Source organism: Papio anubis, chromosome 2 (genome assembly GCF_008728515.1).
Source record: "Papio anubis isolate 15944 chromosome 2, Panubis1.0, whole genome shotgun sequence".
Classification (NCBI taxonomy): domain Eukaryota; kingdom Metazoa; phylum Chordata; class Mammalia; order Primates; family Cercopithecidae; genus Papio; species Papio anubis.
In genome coordinates this window covers 92,982,326-93,004,477 of record NC_044977.1, presented here as the reverse complement: position 1 = coordinate 93,004,477, position 22,152 = coordinate 92,982,326, and the positions used below count along the sequence as shown (strand labels likewise).

Below are 22,152 nucleotides of genomic sequence, written 5' to 3'. Positions count from 1 at the left end.
GTACTTTGCCACCTACCATCCCATCCTGGCACTCGGTCTGTCCCCTCACTATCCTTTCCTCCCTAAGACTTTTCCACGGGTGGGCAGGCAGGCAGGCAGGCAGTGATCTCCTCAGCACCTGACACTCTTACAAAAGCCTCTCCCTTCTCTTTGGTGAGCAGACCTCACGTGTGGAAACAAAAGGGAAAACAATATTTCACCTGTAATTCCAGGTCCAGATCCATAGCTGGAAAAATAAATACAGTACTAAACAGAAAGGTACTCTGGAAGACTACCACTCCTTTCCGCAAGACCGATGGTGACTCCCACTCATGCTTCTTGCCAACTCAACAGCACAAAGAGGAAGATGCCACATTACTTGTATCTGCTTAAGACCCTAACTACTAGCCAGTAATCAATCCCACCCTCTACAGACTTCCAAGAACTTCCCCAACAAACTCCCAGCACCACTTTTCATTCACTTTTATTATGCCTGCTGAATTTATGTGTTTATCTTGCTTCTGCACAAGGCTTTAAAAAAAAAAAAAAAGCAGCAGCAGCAGCAGGGTCATTAAAAAAAAAAAAAAACAAACCTATGTTGCTCAGGCTGGCCTCCAACTCCTGGGCTGAAGTGATCCTTCTGCCTAAGCCTCCTGAGTAGCTGTGACATGCCACAGCTGTGCATGTCACAGTACGCATCTTCCCAAGGTCTTAAGAAACAGCATGGAGTGGCTACTTTACTGATCTCTTAATGATCTTAGGTTTCCTATAGAACCTAGGAGCAACCATGCAAGAGGAACTTAATATAGGCTTTTGGGAACTATGCTGAGACCTAACACTTAGACGAAAGCCTAGTTTTTTGTTCATCTACAGTTGAAAATAAAAACTGTAGTTTTACAGATATGGAGACCCATTTGCAGAAAGATTCAGAAATGTAGACAAGAGGTGACAATGAGGTTTTACAGCTATTAATGATCATGTGTGCCACCCTAAACTACAATGAGCTACATCAATGACACCAAAACTTTAAACAATTATGTAACTCAAGCCATTATCACTGTACAATGTTATACAATTTATATTTTTGAACAAAAAAATTTATGCACATGATATAAACTGAAAAGTTACAAACAGGTATAAAATAAAAAGTAGGTCTCCTTCTTACTTCTGTCAGCTATACATCAATAACTCTTCCTTTGAAGATAATAATGTTATCAATTTGTGGTCTATTTTTATGAGAATGTGACTCCTAGAACTCAGCTGGTTTGAAAGAAAATGTTTCTGTTTTTTTTTTTTTTTTTTTTTTTTTTTTTTGAGATTTATGCAGGAACTGGGGGGGAGGGTGGTAGGTGGAAAGGGGGTCCTCAAGTGTTATTCATAAAATAATATGAAAATAGGGTCTTCAAGTATTATTCAATAAAATAATACGAAAAGATTTCCTTTTAAAACTGCAGGTCACTGGTCAGCCGTGGTGGCTCACGCCTGCAACATCAGCACTTTGGGCAGCCTAGGTGGGCAGATCACATGAGATCAGGAGTTGGAGACCAGCCTGGCCAACAGAGCAAAAACCCTGTCTCTACTAAAAATAAAAAAATTAGCTGGGCGTGGTGGTGCACATCTGTAATCCCAGTTACTTGGGAGGCTGAGGCATAAGAATCGCTTAAAGCCAGGAGGCAGAGGTTGCAGTGAGCTGAGATCCCTCCACTGCACTCCAGCCTGGTGGCAGAGCAAGACTCCATCTCAAAAAAAAAAAAAGCGGGTGGGCAGCAAGTATCAAAAAAATTAAAAAGATCCATAGCAAGAAACATTACTGAAGTTTTAAGAACACAAGACATAGACAATCCTACAAGCTTTTGGAAAGGCACCGTCCCAAAAAAACAGGTTACCCCAAAAATTGGACTGTATCAGACTTCTTAAGAGTAATATCAGATGTTGAAAATAATGGTAAAATGCCTTTCAACTCAGAGCTAATGAATTTCAAACTAGAATTTCCTGTACAGCAACCTGTAACAGTGTGAATATAGAACAGACATTCCTGAAATCAAGGACTAAAAAGTTCACTTCCTACACATGCTACTGAGGTATGTGTTCTAGCTCAAGTAATGTAGTATCAGAAAAAGGTAAAAAGACCTTAGATTCAAAAGTCACAGACTCAACCTAAGAAAGAAACTCTGAGTTTATAGGGCAAGCAATGATTCAAAAATAAACTGAGGCTGGGCACAGAAGCTCATGCCTATGCCTATAATCCAAGCACTTTGAGAAGGTGGGTGGATCACAGAAGGCCAGGAGTTCAAAACCAGCCTGGCCAACATAGTAAAACCCTGCCTGTACTAAAAATACAAAACAAAACAAAGCAAAACAAAACATTAGCTGGATGTAGTGGCACACACTTGTAATCACAGGAGGCGCAGGCTGTGGTGAGCCAAGACCGCGCCACAGCACTCCAGCCTAGGCGACAGAGCAAGACACTTTCTCAGAAAATAAAATGAGACAAATGAAACAAGACTGGTAAGAACTTGATAACCAAAGCTAGATAATGTGTACACAGAGACTCATTTTACTACTTTGTCTACTTCTGTATATATTCTTTTTTTTAAATTTCTTTTTCTTTCTTTCTTTTTTTTAAAGACAGAATCTGGGCAGGTGCTATGGCTCATGCCTCTAATCCCAGCACTTCAGGAAGCCGAGGTGGGTGGATCACTCGAGGCTAGGAGTTTGATACCAACTTGGCCAACATGGCAAAATCCCTTCTTTATTTTTATTTTATTTTTACAATTTAAAAAAAGAAAGGAAAAAAGACCAGCCTCCCAAGTAGTTGGGACTACAGGCGCACACCACCACACCCAGCTAACTTGTATTTTTGGTAGAAACAGGGTTTTGCCAGGTTGCCCAGGCTAGTCTCAAACTCCTGAGCTCAAATGATCTGCCTGTCTCGGCCTCCCCAAGTGCTGGGATTACTGGCATGAACCACCGTGCCCAGTCTGCTTCTCTATATATTTTAATACTTTCTTTTTTTTTTTTTTGAGACGGAGTCTCGCTCTGTCACCCAGGCCTGGAGTGCAGTGGCCGGATCTCAGCTCACTGCAAGCTCCGCCTCCCGGGTTCACGCCATTCTCCGGCCTCAGCCTCCCGAGTAGCTGGGACTACAGGCGCCTGCCACCTCGCCCGGCTAGTTTTTTGTATTTTTTTTAGTAGAGACGGGGTTTCACCGTGTTAGCCAGGATGGTCTCGATCTTCTGACCTCGTGATCCGCCCGTCTCGGCCTCCCAAAGTGCTGGGATTACAGGCTTGAGCCACCGCGCCCGGCCACAATACTTTCATAATAAAAGTTTAAAGGTGGGTTGGGGTAGGTCAACAAATGGAGCTGGGAAAACTGAATATTCAAATACAAAAGAATGAATTTAGACTCCTATCTCACATCACCCACAAAAATTGACTTAGTGGATCACAGATCTAAATATAAAAGTATACAATAAAAAATTCTTAGAAGAAAAAACAAAGTATATCTAAATGATCTTAGGTTAAGCCAAAGATTTCGAGACATGTAAAGAGCACAAACAATAAAAGAGAAAATTAGGTTGGACCTCATCAAATTAAAAACATTTGTATCACCAAGAAGTTCACTGAAAACACGCCAGTTGCAGTTGCCCACATCTGTAATTCCAGTGTTTTGGAAGGCTGAGGCAGGAGAATCGCTTGAGACCAGGAGTTTGAGACCAGGGCAACATGAGACCCCGTTCTACAAAAAAATAAAAAAAATTAGCCAGGAATGGTGGCACATTCCTATAGTCCCAGCTACTCAGGAGGCTGAGGAGGAAGGATCATGTGAGTCTGCGAGTTTGAGGCTGCAGTGAGCTGTGATCTTGCCACAGCATTTCCAGCCTAAGTGACACAGCGAGCCCCGTCTTTTTTTTTTTTTTTTTTTTTTCAGACAGAGTCTAGCTTTGTCGCCCAGGCTGGAGTGCAGTAGCGTAATCTCGACTCACTGTAACCTCCACCTTCCAGGTTCCAGTGACACTCCTGCCGCAGTCTCCCGAATAGCTGGGATTACAGGCGCCCACCACCAAGCCCGGCTAATTTTTGTATTTTTAGTAGAGACATGATCTGCCTGCCTCAGCCTCCCAAAGTAATGCTCCCAAAGGGATGGGATTACAGGCGTGAGCCACTGTGCCTGGCGAAACCCTGTCTTTAAAAAAAAAAGAAAAAAAAGAAAGAAAGAAAAAGAAAAAAGAGACTAGTAAATGGCAGAGCTGGAACCAAAAATTTAAATTCCAAACCCAAAGGCCCATGAATTATTTTCCAGTGCATCTTTGGAATAACTGATACTTCAGTGGATACTTTCCTGGGTAATTCTTAGAAGGGACTTGTGGTAGATTAAAGATAGCCACAAGTTCACTGGCCTTTATTTCATTAAGAGGCAGATCAAGACAGGCTCTCTGCCTTGCCCAATAAAAATTAGTGGTAGCCTTTTCTAAGCCCAGGCCTTACAATCCTGGAAACTTTCATGTCCTGTTCTTGGAATGTTCTCTCTGGGAGTCTCAAGTTGCCATGTACAAAGTATGATCACCCTGCTGGAAACACCACAAAGAGAAATTCTGAGACTACATGGAGCGGAAAAAAACCTGTTACCCCTGCCAAGGACTAGGATTCTAATGAAGCCGTCTCAGACCTACATAAACCTACCTATGAAGTTAATACTGCTAAATGACTCAACTGATACATGAAGCAGAACTGCCCAGCTGTTCGGTGTTAAAATTTAACAAAATTATGAGATTTAATAAAATTGTTATGTTTTAAACTACTCAATTTTGCTATTGTAAAATAATTTGGTTATCTGGAAATGGGGAGCTTTTGTAACAGAAACCTAAAATGCTCCTCTTTGGCTCTGGGACCACATAGTGGGTGTAAGCTGAAAGGGCTTTAAGAAAACCATTACAGTAGGTATGTAAAGAGAGGAAAACAGTATTGAAGGTTGAAGAAGTAGATCTTTATTATCTAGTAGCACAACTTTTGGAAACACCATCATCTCTAGTCATATGGAAATAGAAAGGGTAATTAATACACTTGAGGATATGGTTGGGGCATTTCCAGGCGGAATGGAAAAATTCTTTTTCTATTTTATTGTAAGCAGGTAGAAGAACATGGAAGTAAAGAAAAACTATTAGGTTTTCAGGCAGAATTTAGAGGAAATATGAAAAAGCAGGGTTTGAATAAAATATTATTTCTCATGTCTGGTTCCTTCCAGCAGAGTCTGAAGCTAAGAAATGGCTTTGGGAGAAAGATCCAATCCAGAGCACTACCAGCAAAGGATGACCTGAAGGTAAATAGCTCAAGGTGCAGCTATAAAGCTTTTTGAATGGTATTTATAGTAGGACTTCTAAGAGTCTTGAGTATATGCCTTAGACCTTTCTACTAGACATGAGGGCCTCTAAGCATCTTTTAGATGTTTTTTTGAGACAGGGTCTCACTGTCGCCCAGGATAAAGTGCACTGGTGAAATCACAGCTTGCAGTAACCTCAAACTCCTCGGCTCAAGAGATCCTCCTGCCTCAGCCTCCCGAGTAGGTAGGATTATAGGCATTACACGACCATGCATGGCCAACTTTTAAAAACTTTATTTGTAGAGACAGGGTCTCTCTCTGTTGCCCAGGTTGGTCTCTAACTCCTGGCCTCAAGCAATCCTCCTGCCTCAGCTTCCCAAAGTGCTGGGCTTATGGTGTGAGCCACTGTGTTGGGTCTAAACATCTTTACAGCATGTCTCCTATATATATATATTCTTTTATTGAGCTTCTTAGGTCTGGAAGTTAAAGTTTTCATCAAATTTGGAAAGTTTTCACACAGCCAATATTTATTTTTATTCTGCCTACATCACTCTTTCCTTTCTTTCTGAACTCCCATGTTTGGACACTTGACTTTTCCCACAATTTCCTAACCAAGCTCTTTATGATCTTTCAGGAATAACTGCCTCTGCTTTTGTTTTCTGCCTAGTTCATATCACTGTGCTGAAATATTTGTTTTTAACCACTGTCCCTAGTTTTAAACTAGTTTTCTGTGTCACCTCTACGAGTTCACCTCTCAATTTCTTTGTATCATCATTACTGAAGTTACAAATCTAAGATCCCTCCAACTAGACAAAAAGGGATCCAAAAATTAAGGGCTTTGTTCTCATAACATCTTAACTAAGACTAGGCAAAAATTGAGGGCTTTGTTCTCATAACATCTTAACTAAGACTAGGGCAAAAAGGGAACTATGTAGGCAAGAAAATATAGGTGTGGCTTTTGTCTAACGGGAATTACTTTTTTTTTTTTTTTGAGACAGAGTCTCACTCTGTCCCCAGGCTGGAATGCAGTGGCGTGATCTCAGATCATTGAAACCTCCGCCTCCCAGGTTCAAGTGATTCTCATGCCTCAGCCTCCCAAGTAGCTGGGACTACAGGCACTTGTCACTACGACTGGCTTAATTTTTGTATTTTTAGTAGACATGGGGTTTCACCATGTTGGCCAGGCTGGCCAGGCTGGTCTTGAACTCCTGACATCCCTCAAATGATCTGCCCACCTCAGCCTTCCAAAGTGGGGATTACATTTTAAACACAGAATTCCCACAAAGTTCTTAAAAAGGTATAATACCTTGAACTGAAGTAGAAAGAATATAAACTGGGCCTAAAAGTAGAATGCAGGCCAAGAAGCAAAACTCTGCTAATTTTTTAATGGAAAAGGAAAAAGACTCAGAAGAAAAACCTGAAAGCCCAGAGGGCCGAGTCAAACTGTGTGGAGAACAATTCTGCGAGTAGGACTGGGCCCTGATGAAGGAACTGGAAATGTGTGCCTGGCTAGATTTCAAATTTACCATGAAGTATGACTGTTTTATGTCTTCAATTCAAACCCTCCTTGAACGGAGTACAGTTAACCTTGATGTGTCTCACTCCTGTTATACTAGTCCAGAAAATCTTCAAATTACAGTATCAGCATTCAAGAAGCTGTAAATAGGTAAATAGGAATCACTCCTAAAGAGCCTCATCTGTACGTGGACCTGATTTACATAAGACTTCCAACCTCAGCTTGATATGATAATGAGATAAAGTCATGAGAGATCTATTTTTCAGTGGGGGAAAGGTATACAATTTATGATAAGAGAGCAGACTGTGGTGGGTTAAGGTGGCACATCTTCTACCTTGAGCTGTGCTCTGTGTCCCCTTACCTTGAATTTGGACAGAACATTTCACCAGTAGAGTAGGGCAGAAATTATGCTGTGTCAGTTTGGGGCTCCAAGTCATAAGCCACTGGCAGATCCTCCTCCTTGCTGCTTGTGACATTCTTCTCTCAAAGTTCTAAGCTTTGTAAAAAGTCCAACTACTCCTGGAGACTACCTTACACCTGCTTCTTAGAAAGGATGTACAGAGAGTGATGGTAGCCATCTCAGCCTAGGCATAGGCATATAAATGAAGTTGTCTCTGGCCCTCTATAATAGCCCAGCCATGAGGTAGTACTGAGTGACTCTGGTCAATGCGACATGGAGCACATTTTGCCAGCTAAGCCTGCCCAAGTTCCTCACTGCAGCATCATGACAGATAATAAAATGACTGAGGTTTTAAACGACTAACTTCAAGGGTAGTTACATAGTTTACATAGCAATAAATAACTGAAACAGGAATATAGCGGATGCTCAGATCATGGATTCTTGAAAGGTCTGGCAACAGTGATGACCAGGGTGTTTCAGGGAGAAGCTACAGGGAGAGGCCCAACCCTTCACATATTGGCTTTACAGAACCTGAGAAGAATGATGAGGTCTGGGATGGTGCCACAGAAGATATACGGCAGCAGTCCCCAACCTTTTTGGCAGCAGGGACAGGTTTCATGGAAAAGGGTGAAAGACAATTTTTCTACGGGGCAGGGTAGGGGTGGCGGGTGGTTTCAGGACGAAACTTTTACACTTCAGATCATCAGGCATTAGATTCTCACATGAAGCACACAACCTCACATGCACACAACCTCACATGCACAGTTCACAAAAGGGTTTGCACTCCTATGAGAATCTAATGCCACCACTGATCTGACAGGAGGCAAAACTCAGGCAGTAATGCTTGCTATCACTCGCTCTGACACTCACCTCCCACTGTGTGGCCTAGTTCCTAACAGGCCACTGGGGTTGGGGATCCCTAATACATGGAACATAGAAGAAACAACCTGAGATAAGTGATTAATGAGAAGTAATAATCCAGCTAGAATAAGGTTGAGGCAAATTTTGCATTACAAAGCATGAATTCCAACAAGTAGAACAGAAATTACTTTCTATGTAGTCATACAAAAATGAAACTGAACAGGACTAACTGTAGGCAAAATGATCAAATGGGCTATTTTTTCCTTCTGTCTCCTCTCAATAGGATTATTAAGGTATGGTAACAACGATCAACATGCTTAGTGTAAATCAATTTCAATCAACCCTTGTCTGTTAAAGCCTTGTGACTAAAATATATAATGACAATTTTCACACCTCCAGAAAGAATTTCATGCTGGAAGCAGTGGCTGACACTGGTAATCCCAGCACATTGGGAGGCTGAGGTGGGAGGATTGCTTGGCACCAGGAGTTTGAGACCAGCCTGGGCAACATAGGGAGACCCTGCCTCTACAAAAAATTTTAAAATTAGCTGAGTGTAGTGGCACATGTCTGTGGAACCAGCTACTCGAGAGGCTGAGGTGAAAGGATCTCATTTGAGCCCAGGACATGAAGGCTACAGCGAGCCGTGATCACATCACCACATTCTAGCATGAGCGACAGAGCAAGACCCTGACAAAGCAAGCAAGCAAGTGAGTGAGAGAAAGAAAAAGAGAGAGAGGGAGAGAGAAAGAAAAAAGAAAGCAAGAATGAATGAAAGAGAGAAAGAGAGGAGAGAGAGAACGAAAAGAATGAGAAATTGCAGAAACAATGCATCAAGTTATGAGACGTTTCTGAGGGGTAAGAAAGAGTCTTCCCGTTGTCCCAGAGCTAATATCCAATTACCATGTTGCCACGAATACAAACCTACTTACGCCATTTTGGAAAACGTGGACATGGGGTGGTTTGTAGAATAAATCCAAAGGAAGTATCTGTGGTTTTAAGAAAATGTGATCTCTGCTTTCTTGGAAGAACTGAACCTACTATTGCTGACAAAAAGAGAACATGCTCTAATATGGTGGATTTACAGTTTATTCTGGCAATAGTTCTGGGGCCTTCCTTCTCCTCTAAGCCTAAAGACACAGATGGTAAGGATCCAAAGCATCCAAACAATGGTACTTCTGCTTACACCCACACACCACTCCTTTAGTTGAGACAATTCACAGCCTGTCAGCAGGTGCAGTGAAAAAATGGACATGCTCTTGAGGAACCTTTCAGGGGGCAATAATAGAAGCCATAAAGCATGCCACCTCATCTATTTAGGAGATAGATCTAGAATCTCTAATTATCACTCCACGTCTGTATGACAAAAGATTCTTACGGAAAACTTTTAATAACAAAGCTGGTTACAGACACAGAAGAAGAAAATGAGAATAAGAAAAACTTGGATTGGCTATATAAGTTAATATTAATTATAGTAATTTCAGTGGAATCCTTACCCCCCTGATTACCATGTAGTATGAAAATGATTATGTGTGCTATCAAATTTATCAGATCCAGCTGTAAGTGGCACTGAAAGGTTCACACGTGCCAAGTCGTGCAGCATGAGCATTTGTACACTTTCGTAACTCAGAGGGAAACCTAGGTGTTTTGAGTATGAAGATACGAGCTCCTAGTAAATAGAAGGAAGAGTGAGTGATGACGAGGGAGTGAAAATTCAGTGACCTGGAGAGAAATTCTTCTTTGGACACCTTTTAAATTTTGTATGGAATAGTGAAGAGGCAGGCCAAATGATCCATAAAAGTAGTTTCTCTGCAGTGAAGGAGTCAGGCCATTGTAAGATAATCAGTAGTGCATACCAGGCAAATCTTTTGTGCCCAAAGTTGCTCATATTAACAGCTATGAGGCCAGAGGAAAACATCATGAAGCATTTGTGAAACTTTAAAAAAAATTCTTTTTTGTAGAGATAGAGTCTCACTATGCTGCACAGGCTAGTTCTGAACTCCTGAGCAAAAGTGATCCTCCTGCCTTGGCCTCCTAAAGTGCTGCAATTACATGTGTGAGCCACTGCACCCAGCCTCGTGAAACTTTTAAAAGGTAATCTACCATTTCAGTTCTTCCTATGGCAACATATACTGAAGCACAGCAGAGTGATAACAAGAGGAGACATTGGCCAGGTGAGGTGGCTCACACCTATAATCTTGACACATTGAGAGGTCGAGGTGGGCAAATCTCTTGAGCCCAAGAGCTCCAGACCAGCCTGGGTAACATGGCAAAACCCAGTCTCTACAAAAAAAAGTTTTAAAAAGAGAAGAAATAATAGAAAGAAAAAACCATGCTCTGTAAGAAAAGAATGTCCGAAAAAGCGTAGATAGAGATAAAAGAATAAATTCTGTTTGGCAGAGCTACAAGAAACAGTTCAAGAAGGACAGGTAAGAAATGAGAGTTGAGAATTAAGTAGGGTCCTGATTATAGAAAAATCCTAAGTTCTCTACTAAAGAGTTTGAAATTGTAACCTGAGAGAGATAGGGAGGTTACTGAAGAAAGCAACATGCTCCTATTTGCATTTTTAAAGATTTCTGTGAATAATGTAGGATTCCATTTATATGAAGTGGAAAAAAAAAAAGGATAAACTAATCTACAGTGTAATGAGACAGACTAGTGATTACTCTCCAGGGAACGCAAAGTAACTGGAATAAGAGGAAGCTTCTGGAGGGGTTGGTATGTTGTTTATTAAAATGGATGCTTGTGACATGGGTGGGCTCAGTTTGTCAAAAATTCACAAAGGTGTAGGCTTAAGTATGTCCATTTACTTGAATGTGAGTTATACTTAAGAACAAGTTAAAAAGTAAAAAGATTACACTGGCTGCAGGTTAGAGAATGGGACTGAGAAGACAGGCAAAAGATTAAGAGATGCTGACCTGAGTGGGCAGTTGAACATTAGCCAGTGATCTAAAGCACCATGAAGGATTTGCTGGCTGAATAGCTATGGAAAATGAAGGAACCAAGAATAAAAAATGAGCTGAGGTTGCAGGTTTGAAGACTGAGGAAGGGCACAAAGGAGAAAGCCCTCTCCACCTCTAGCTCCTCATTTATAAGGTGAGAGTCTGGGCACGGTGTCTCACACTTGTAATATCAGTACTTTGGGAGGCTGAGGCAGATGAATCACCTGAGGTCAGGAGTTCAAGACCAGCCTGACCAACGTGGTAAAACCCTGTCTCTACTAAAAATACAAAAGTTAGCCGGGTATAGTGGTAGGCGCCTGTAATCCCAGCTACTTGGGAGGCTGAGACAGGAGAATCGCTTGAACCTAGGAGGTGGAGGTTGCAGTGAGCCAAGATCACACCACTGCACTCCAGCCTGGGGGGTAGAGTGAGACTCTAGCTCCAAAAAAAATAATAATAATAATAATAATCCTTAAGGTCTCTGAAACACCTAATGACAGTATTACAGTAAGAACTTAAACAGCTCAGAGACAAAGAGATGCCCAAACACTCCAGGGTAGCAGAAGACAGACTAAAAAAGATGTTTGCAATGAAAAAGCAAAACCAGACAAATGGTGAAAAAGAGTCAAGTTATATTAGCCATCACTTAAGCAAGCATGTACCTACCCAGAGGTGAGGTGGATGTAGGGGAGATAGAACAACTAAAATTAGCTCAAGAATCAGAAAGATCAGGAGATATCTTACTGATTCTTGAGCTAATTTTAGTTATTAGGAAGTATTAGCTAGTTTTAGTTATTAGGAAAAAGGCAGGTAGTATGAATTTGTAGGACTTCAAGTTAGTATAATAACGATGATCAGCCAGGTAACTGTCTGGGTTGACTGAGCATTTGCTGCGGCCTGTAAACACCTCCCTAACCTCCATTGTCTCTATGTTAGATGGGTGGTCATTCAAAACAGTAATCTTGTAGTTTGAATTGGTTCATCACATCAGATTAAACACTTACAGAAGTAGTTCACAGTAGCTGAATGATCCAGGGAATTAAAGACTATGAAAAAGCATCTTTATTAAGAGATCAAAAACAGTTCAAAATAAAATGATTAGCAATGTTCTAGTAATCACTGTTTCTTGAAATGTGGTATCCTATAATGGAAGGAAACTACTTCTGAAGTAGAATGAAGAATAGGGGAAAAGATTTTTCAAAACTTTACATATTCATGTTTAGAATTACTTAAAATGTTAAATTAACACAGAGAGGAAAATAACATTCTCATGTCTTCTTAAATATGCTCTGCAGCTAATACTATAAATAGAAAAAACCACCCCCAGAAAAGCTGGCAAATTCAAGAAGAAAAAGAGCTATTTTAGGGTCTCTCTCTCCTTTCAGTCTGTAAGATCAGGGTGAAGTATTTAGGCAAGGAAACGGGTTTTTGTCTTGAAAATCATAAATATTTCAATCTGATAGAAATTATTGGAACAATAGTCCAAGATAAGTTCTGCAGGCAAATTAAAAACAAAATGATAATCAGTTCCTTAAAGAGACTTCAAAATTTGCCTTCATTCTCTGTAGTCTTTACAAGGCTAAATGATACAATGAATGGAATGAAAGTCACCCTTTAGACTGGATCTACTATTTCTATCGCCCTCCTCCTTCCTGTGGATTTCTTAACCTAGAAATGCCATTCAAGCAAATAGTCATCTTCTATTGGGAGCAAAGCTCTTTATACTAAATGTTCCCAATTAACTAAAAACAATACGACCATTCATGCCTTAAGAGAGCACTGGAAAAGGGCTGTCAGGGGCAAACCTTGGCTTTGGTAGCCGCTGAGGCAAGAGCAGCTGCTGCGGCTGTGGCAACATTTCCTTCGGAAATTTCATGTTCTACTTTCTTCTTCCCAGTATCGCTTTCTCTTTCTTTACACGTATCAGTGAGTTCTTTGTTCTCTTCAGTCTCCTTTTCTTCTGAAAATATCAGAAAGCTTTATTACTAGTGTGCCCAGTCTCGAAAATCCATCTTTCTCCTCACCTTCACCACCGTAACAAACTAGGACTGATGTGACAAAGAGATGTCAATGCTTTTTTCATTTCTTTTTTTTTTCAGACGGAGTCTCGCTCAGTTGCCCAGGCTGGAGTGCAGTGGTGCGATCTCGGCTCACTGCAAGCTCCGCCTCCCGGGTTCACGCCATTCTCCTGCCTCAGCCTCCCAAGTAGCTGGGACTACAGGTGCCCGCCGTCACGCCCAGCTAATTTTTTGCATTTTTAGTATAGATGGGGTTTCACCGTGTTAGCCAGGATGCTCTCAATATCCTCAATACCCGCCTCGGCCTCCCAAAGTGCTGGGATTACAGGCGTGAGCCACCGCACCCAGCCAATGCTTTTTTCTTTTTAAGAGTTCTGTTGAGCCATTCCATGCATTTAGGTTTGCCTCTATTGGGGGACATGTTTTCTAAACAGTACACTTGTTTTCCTATCATTTTGCTAAGTTCTATGTGGAGGTCCCTTGGATATACATATAAAGGAAAATTCAGGGGAACTAAGTCTAAAACCAACATACTTGCCCATCAGTCAATGAAATGCCCTAGGAACTCTAGGGTCTGTAGGAAATCAGAAGCTGACAACAGACTACTTCTGTAAGCCTGACAGGCATGATGGGGTGTATCAGCAACTGACACAGAAAATAAAATGGCAAGTCTGTGAGGTGACTTCAATACTGCTGAATAACTTGTTGTTCTACATATTAAAAGCACAGAGAAAAAGTGTAGCCACCAGCATTAGTATTAGTACCTATGTGATAAATGAAACTCAATTACATACTTACTGTTACATTAAGAAACAAACCCAAAATAAAGGGGAAATATTTCTATATAAACCACCTTCATTTCTCCAGTGCCTTTTACAGTTTCACATAAGAATATCTAAGGAGTTTCCTCAAATTACCTGATTTGGTATCCTCACTCACTTCACTATCCTGTTCCTTTTCACTATTTTTTTCATTTTCTCCATCTCGTGCTTTATCACCTTCATCTGTTTCATTTTCCACTTTGTTTTCTGCCTGAAAGGGATACAAAGCAAGAGGACAGGCAGTGAGCAAAAAAACCCCAGACCTTTTTATGAGTAATTATCTTAGACTAGCAAAAGGTTCCAATATTTTTGGCAAGAAGTAGACTAGATTCAAAAGTGACTTGTAGAGAACAGCTGGAAAAAAACTAATAAATTCTGAGCAATACTTTCTACCACTTCAACACTTGAGTGCTCACAAGATATTCCTCCGAAGCAGAGTCACTGCCCTCTCTGCATACTCTGCTGTAAAGCAAGGTTTACAATGCCCAAAGGAAAGTGAAGGGAATGAACTGATATTATTTGTTGACTAAAAACAGGCCAGGCCGGGTGCAGTGGCTCACACCTATAATTCCAGCACTTTGGGAGGCTGAGGCAGGCGGATCACCTGAGGTCAGTAGTTTGAGATCAGCTGGCCAACATGGTGAAACCCTGTCTCTACTAAAAACACAAAAAAGAAATTAGCCAAGCATGGTGATGGGAACCTGTCATCCCAGGTACTCAGGAGACTGAGGCAGGAGAATCCCTTGAATGCCCGGGAGGCAGAGGTAGCAGTGACCCAAGATCACGCCATTGCACTCCAGCCTAGGCAGCAAGAGTGAGACTCCATCTCAAAAACAACCACCACCGGCCGGGCGCGGTGGCTCATGCCTGTAATCCCAGCACTTTGGGAGGCTGAGACGGGCGGATCACGAGGTCAGGAAATCGAAACCATCCTGGCTAACACGGTGAAACCTCATCGTATTCAAAAAACAAAAAAATTAGCCGGGCGTAGTGGTGGGCACCTGTAGTCCCAGCTACTTGGGAGGCTGAGGCAGGAGAATGGTGTGAACCTGGGAGGGGCAGCTTGCAGTGAGCTGAGATCACGCCACCGCACTCCAGCCTGAGGGACTGAGCAAGACTCCGTTTCAAAAAGAAAAAAAAGGAAAAAGAAAAAGAAAAAAAACCCCACCACCACCACACACACGTGTGTGTGTGTGTGTGTGTGTACTTAATAATTACTGATTTAAAGAATTAAGAGCTTTTAAATTTCACACCATCAACAAAGAAGTTGAAATACTGTTGGAAAAGTTGACAAAGTCTTTTAATACAGCCATCTGCTAACAGTTTCAGGAAGAACTATGAGAGAACATCAGTGATCATGCTTTAGAAACTGAAAAAACTGCAACTGACTATCATTGACTTCATGAGGCTATATTGTTTGCTTAGAGGCAGGGTCCCCATACAGTGCCTAGGGTGGTTTCAAGTCCTAGTGTTAAGTGATCCTCCAACCTTCCAAGTAGCTGGGACTACAAGTATGAGCCACCACACCCAGCTGAGACTGTTATAGGAATTAAATGAAATAAACAATGTGAAGTACAAATATCATCTTTAGAATACTGCAGGAACTATAATCAATTTCATTATTACCCTCACCCTCCCCTTGACTATATACAATTTTAGAATACCACATGTAATCAAGACCTTCAATCCTGGCTTATATATATTCACTCAAATAGTGACTGACTGCTCACTATGTGCAGTAAAAGCATTAGGAATACAAAGGCCCAGAGGCTGGGTGTGGTGGCTCATACCTATAATCCCAACACTTTGGGAAGAAAAGGAGGTGGATCACCTGAGGTCAGGAGTTTGAGACCAGCCTGGCCAACGTAGTGAAACCACGTCTCTACTAAAAATACAAAAATTAGCTGGATGTGGTGGTGCGTGGCTGTAATTCTAGCTACTTGGGAGGCTGAGGCAGGAGAATCACTTGAACTCAGAAAACGGAGGTTGCAGTGAGCCAAGGTCGCGCCACGGCATTCCAGCCTCGGTGACAGAGTGAGACTCTGTCTCCAAAAAAAAAAAGGGAATACAAAGGCCTACATCCTGACTTTTGTAACCTCCTGTTCTGTCACACCCATGATGCATTTACAGTCTCCTACAGAAGAGAGATTGAGCCACTAACACACTGGCTTTAGTGTCTCTCCTCCCCAACTAGTGTGAATCTTTGATTTTCTAACCTCTATTTCAATCTTTATATTTCTTTTTTTCTTTTTTTTTTTTTTTTGAGACAGAGTCTCGCTCTGTCGCCCAAGCTGGAGTGCAGTGGCCGGATCTCAGCTCACTGCAAGCTCCGCCTCCTGGGTTCATGCCATTCTCCTGCCTCAGCCTCCCGAGTAGCTGGGACTACAGACGCCCGCCACCTCGCCCGGCTAGTTTTTTCGTATTTTTTTTAGCAGAGACGGGGTTTCACAGTGTTAGCCAGGATGGTCTCGATCTCCTGACCTCGTGATCCGCCCGTCTCGGCCTCCCAAAGTGCTGGGATTACAGGCTTGAGCCACCGCGCCCGGCCTCAATCTTTATATTTCTACCTACTCTTTAAAACCTACCTCAAATGTCATCTTCTCATTAATTATTTTCTAAAGATTCTTCCGCAGGCAGTTAGCCCTCATAGGAAATCACTTATTATTCTGTCATTCTCTTCTGGCACAAGTATAGGACTCAAACCTTACAATTTGATATTCACAAGAACCACAACTTTTTTTTTGTTGTTGCTGAGACGGAGTCTCACTCTGTTGCCCGGGCTGGAGTGCAGTGGCACGATCTCGGCTCACTGCAAGCTCCACCTCCCGGGTTCACACCATTCTCCTGCCTCAGCCTCCTGAGTAGCTGGGACTACAGGCGCCTACCACCACGCCCGGCTAATTTTTTTGTATTTTTAGTAAAGATGGGGTCTCACCATGTTAGCCAGGATGGTCTCGATCTCTTGGCCTTGTGATCCGCCCACCTCAGCCTCCCAAAGTGCTGGGATTACAGGCGTGAGCCACTGCGCCTGGCCAAGAACCACAACTTTTGTATTCATATTCCCAACTTGTGTATTCATAGTCCCTCTTCTTTTGTGGGAAATTTGTATTCCTTCTTCTTCTAATACAATGAAATTAGATGTTTAAAATATAAAAGAAGAGGATAGGGAGTGAATATACCTTCTCCCCAGTGAATAAATGAAAAAAGTCCCATATTATATCTTGTGAGAACTATACCTTAAACCAGCAAAGTCCAAGTAGCAGACAAAATTACTTACAGTTCCCTAAGTGGGACTCAAAAACACCAAAAAAACAAACCATTATGCTCCAAAAAGGCATGCTATCTGTGGTTTTACTGCTGTGAGACTTTACCTTTTCAGGCTGCTGACCATCAGGGTCGGCTTCCATTTTTTCTTCTTCAGCTCCTTCTACAAGTAAAAGAATAAAAACAAGTACTCCAATGTGGAAAAAGGTAAAACTATTATATAACTGTAAGCGTGTCTGAAATACAAATATACACAGTAATACATACAAATATAGCCATACAGTCAGACACAAAACACACTATATGATAAAGTTCAAAAACAGGTAAAAAGTAATCTATGGTGTCAGAACTCAGAACAGTGGCTAACAGGGAGAAGAGGTGAGTTATATAGAAAGCAGGTTCAGTGGGGAAATGGGAGGTCCTAGGGTGCTGGTACTTCTCTGTTTCTAGGTCTGGAATTTGTAGAAATGAACTAGGCTGTCTGCTTATGATTTTCAATTTTCTGTATGTATTAAAATATAAAGGCAAAATAAAAATAATTCATTATTATTTAACAGATGCTTGACAAGTATATATTTTGACTCAGGTACTGGGGGAAACACTGCTGACCCAGATATTCACTGAAATCTCAAGAGGATAACATTTTGGCTAGACAGGACACAAACCAACAAGTCCAGCACAGTATGACAGAGGCACGTATCAACAAATTACAAGAGAAAATTATTTCTCATGAGAAAATTATTAATTTTCTATAATTTTAGGAACCTAATAAACTAATGTCAAACTATATAAGCAGCCAGGCATGGTCACTCATGCCTGTAATCCCAGCACTTTGGGAGGCTGAGGCGACTGGATCACGAGGTCAGGAGTTCGAGACCAGCCTGGCCAACTTGATGAAACCCTGTCTCTACTAAAAATACAAAAAAATTAGCCAGGTGCGGTGGTATGCACCTATAGCCCTAGCTACTCGGAAGTCTGAGGCAGGAGAATTGTTTGAACCAAGGAGGCGGAGGTTGCGGTGAGCCGAGATTGCAACACTGCACTCCAGCCTGGGAGACAGAGCGAGACTAACAAACAAACAAACAAACAGACCAACTAACTGTATAAGCAAAAACTGAGAATGGCAGGGAAGAAACAAAGACAAACATCATCATAAAGGATTTGAACATACCTCTCAATAAGATATAGAGCAGATATGAACACAGAAAAACGGTACAAATGTACATATGCTGAATTCTACATCCACCAATTAGGCAATAATACACATTAATTTCAAGCTCACACAACATTTTAAACATAGTGATTACCAATTAGGTCACAAAGTTTTGAGTCCTCACAAATTTCAAATAACCACTATCATACAGATCAATTTATCCAACCACAATGCAAAGAAATCAGATACTTAAAATATAAAAATAAACTTCTCTATGCATGGAAACTCAATTGTGGGAAGTAAAAGTAGTAATTACAGAGAATGTAAAGTCTTAGGTTTAAATCAGAAAAGAAATAAAGGCTCAAAGTATATGAGCTCTATGTCCTTTATGATATAGCAGAAAAAGAAAACAATATAGAAGATAGGGAGAAAAAAAAAAAAACAGAAAAAAAATACACTAGAGATTTAGAAAAATATACGAGAATTAATATTCCCAAATGTTGGTTCTTTGAAATGATTAATAAAAATGATAAATGTAACTGATCAAGAAAAGAGAGAGATGGCATAAACAAACTATATGAGGAATGGAAGAAAGATCACGACAGAACAGGGTCAAAAAGGAAGTGATAATATATTCTGAATAACTTTATTCCAAGTAAAATTTAAAACTTAGATCAAATGGGAAAATTACTAAAAATTTATTTTTATCAAACTGATTCCAGAAGACAAAGAAGTCCTGAATTGTCTTTATATTAGTTAGAAAAACTGAAATAACTATAAAACTTAAAAATACACTAGTCCAGATGTTTTATACTGGGAAATTCTACCAAACTCTTAGGGAAAAGATGATGACAATCTTACATAATCTTTCCTAGAGTATAGAAAAAGAGGGAATTCCCCTACCTCAGTCTATGATACCAGTATAACTTTGATTCACAAATCAAATAGGGATAACGGGTAAGAAATATTAGAGGACACTAGGCTAAATCTCATTTGTAATCACAAATGAAAAACTAAGCAAATTATATGAAAACAGAATAGAGCAATGTGTTAAAAAAGAAAACCTATACTAGACAGAGTAATATGAAGGATGACTTAATATTAGTACTCTACAAACCTATTTAATTAAATGCATGTACAGTATCTGACAAAACTCAGTATTGTCCATTATAAGCTCCTGGAAAATTAAGGCTACAAGGAAGGTTCCTGATCTCCAAAAGGCTGTTCTCAAAAATCCTACAACAAATAACATTATTCACTGAAAGATGCCAACAGTATTCTCTATATAAAATTAAGAGCAAGATAAGAATACAAATATTACTATTTCCCTTCAATATTGTCATACAGGCCAAAGCCAACACAGTTAATTAAGAAAAAATCTTAGGCTGGCCATAGTGGCTCATGCCTCTAATTCCAGCACTTTGGGAGGCCAAGGTGGGTGAATCACTTGAGTCAAGCAGTTTGAGACCAGCCTGGGCAACACTGTGAAACCCCGTGTCTACAAAATCTACAAAAACTAGCCAGGCATGGTGATGAGCACCTGATCTCAACTACTCAGGAAGTTGAGGGAGGAGGATCGCCTGAGCCTAGGAGGTCAAGACTGAAGTGAGCTGAGACCTTGCCACTGCACTCCAGCCTGGACGACAGAGTAATACCCTGTTTCAAAGGAAAAAAGAAAGAAAAAAGGAAAGCTGAAAAGATATGCAGAGAGTAAAACTGTCTACATACAAAAATCTGCAGAAAACTTATTAGAAATAATGATAGGGTTTTGGAAGGGAGTGAGTTATAAAATTACCATATAAAACCAACTGCTACATTTTGATATGTTAACAAAAAAAAATCTAGATAAAGACACATGAAAAAATAAAACTTGAATGTTATCTTAAACAAGACACAAAAAGCACTTAGGATAAAAATGACAAACAACACTTTTAAAAAATTACTCATGTATATTTTTAAGAGAAACGGTCTCCCTCTGTAATGCAGGTTGAAGTGCAGTGGTGAGATCACAGCTCACTGCAGCCTCAAACTCCTGGGCTCAACTGATCCACCCACCTCAGCCTCTTCAGTAGCTGGGATTACAGGCGTGCACCACTGTGTCTGGCTAATTTTGTTTATTTTTTGATAGAGATGGTGGTTTCACTATAATGCACAGGCTAGTCTTAACTCATAGCCCTAAGCAATCCAACCACTTCTGCCTCTCAGAGTGCTGGGATCACAGATGTGAGCTATCGCATCCATCCCTGAAACATATAACTATTAAAATCAAGGACTTCTCTTCATTAAAAGACTCCAAAAGAAACAAGAAAGAAGTAGCATGTAGTGTAGTAACTTGCAAAAGATTAGTACATAAGATCTATACAGAAAAAGACAAATACTCTACAAAAGTAAGGAAGTCAGGAAGAGTTGCTTTACAGGAGTACATGTGACCAACAAATATAAGAAAAGATATTAGGTTTTGCCCAGTGCAGTGGCTCAGACCTGTAATCCCAGCACTTTGGGAGGCCAAGGCAGGTGGATCACTTGAGGTCAGGAGTTCGAGACCAGCCTGGCCAACATGGGGAAATGTACAAAAATTACTAAAAGTACAAAAAGTACAAAAGTACAAAAATTACTGGGTGTGGTGGCGCATGCTGGTAATACCAGCTACTCAGGAGGCTGAGGCAGGAGAATGGCTTGAACCCAGGAGGTAGAGGCTGCAGCGAACCAACATCGCGCCACTGCACTCCAGCCTGGGCAACAGGGCGAGACTTTGTCTCAAAAAAAAAGAGAGATATCTAATAGAAGACCACGATGAAATGTCATTTTACACCTGCTAGATCAGCAGAGTCTAACACCAGAAAGGACTGGATCAAGTGTTGCTGCCTGAAATATGTAACAGCACATACACTTTGGAAAAAAAACTGAAATTTCCAGCCCACGTATGGTGGCTCATGCCTATAATCCCAGCAATTTGGGAGGCAGAGGCAGGAGGATCACCTGAGTCCAGGAGTTTGAGACCACTCTAGGCAATGTAGTCAGACCGTCTCTATCAAAAAAGCAAACAAACAGACAAAAAGCAATTAGCCACGCATGATGGTGCATGCCTGTAGTCCCAGCTACTCAGGAGGACTGCTGAGCCTGGGAAGTTGAGGCTGCAAAGAGCTATGATCACCCCACTGTACTTCAGTTTGGGTGGCAGAGCGAGACCCTGTCTGAAAGTAAGCAAACAAACAAAAAAACTGGAATTTCCTAAAATGTTGTTACTCATAGAACCAGTCCACAACAAAATAACGATTTGAGCAAGAAGTGTTCAAAGTTCAATATTCAAGAACGTTCACTACTCTTCCTTCACTGACAAATTCATCTGATGAAAAAGTGACAAATGACATAGACAGCAAGCTTAGTGATGCAAGCTCCTTATCTTGGCGTGTCGGCTGGTCGATCAACCACACTTTGAGTAGCACTGCATCTAAGAGACATCCTGTGCATGTGCACTGTGAGGCATATACAAGACAGTACATGCATGTGTAACATAGAAACCACTGGATACAACCCAAACTGCTCATTCAGTAACAGAATGGATAATTAAACTGGATTAGAATCACACAAGAGGATTTTACAGCAGTGAAAACAAACAGCTACATGCATAATGTAACCACATGAATAAATCTTAAAAACATAATATGGAGTGAACAACAACAAAAAATCAAGTTTCAGAAGTCTGACACGGTCACTTAGAGGTCCAAGAAAAAAATAAAGTCTGAATATATCATGTTTTATAAACTTTAAAAAAAAATTACATGTCACATAGTGCTGAAGTACATTTATGTTTGTGATAAAAGTTATTTTCACAGTACTTAGAATAACTCAAAATTCAAGACGCTTAGTGCTGGGAAAGG

The 22,152-nt window shown here is 40.8% G+C and overlaps 1 protein-coding gene across 5 annotated transcripts in view; it reads right to left on the bottom strand.

Moving 5' to 3' along the window:
• The window catches only part of SMARCC1 (SWI/SNF related, matrix associated, actin dependent regulator of chromatin subfamily c member 1), a 198,865-nt gene that overhangs the window by 39,683 nt on the left and 137,030 nt on the right, over positions 1-22,152 (bottom strand). For all 5 annotated transcript variants that reach the window (XM_021934459.2, XM_031663388.1, XM_031663391.1 and 2 more), the window contains 3 exons: positions 17,226-17,281; positions 13,951-14,065; positions 12,821-12,975 (listed from right to left, as the gene is read on the bottom strand). In XM_021934459.2, coding sequence (XP_021790151.1) covers positions 12,821-12,975; positions 13,951-14,065; positions 17,226-17,281 — 326 coding nt within the window. The remainder of the gene's footprint in view (positions 1-12,820; positions 12,976-13,950; positions 14,066-17,225; positions 17,282-22,152) is intronic.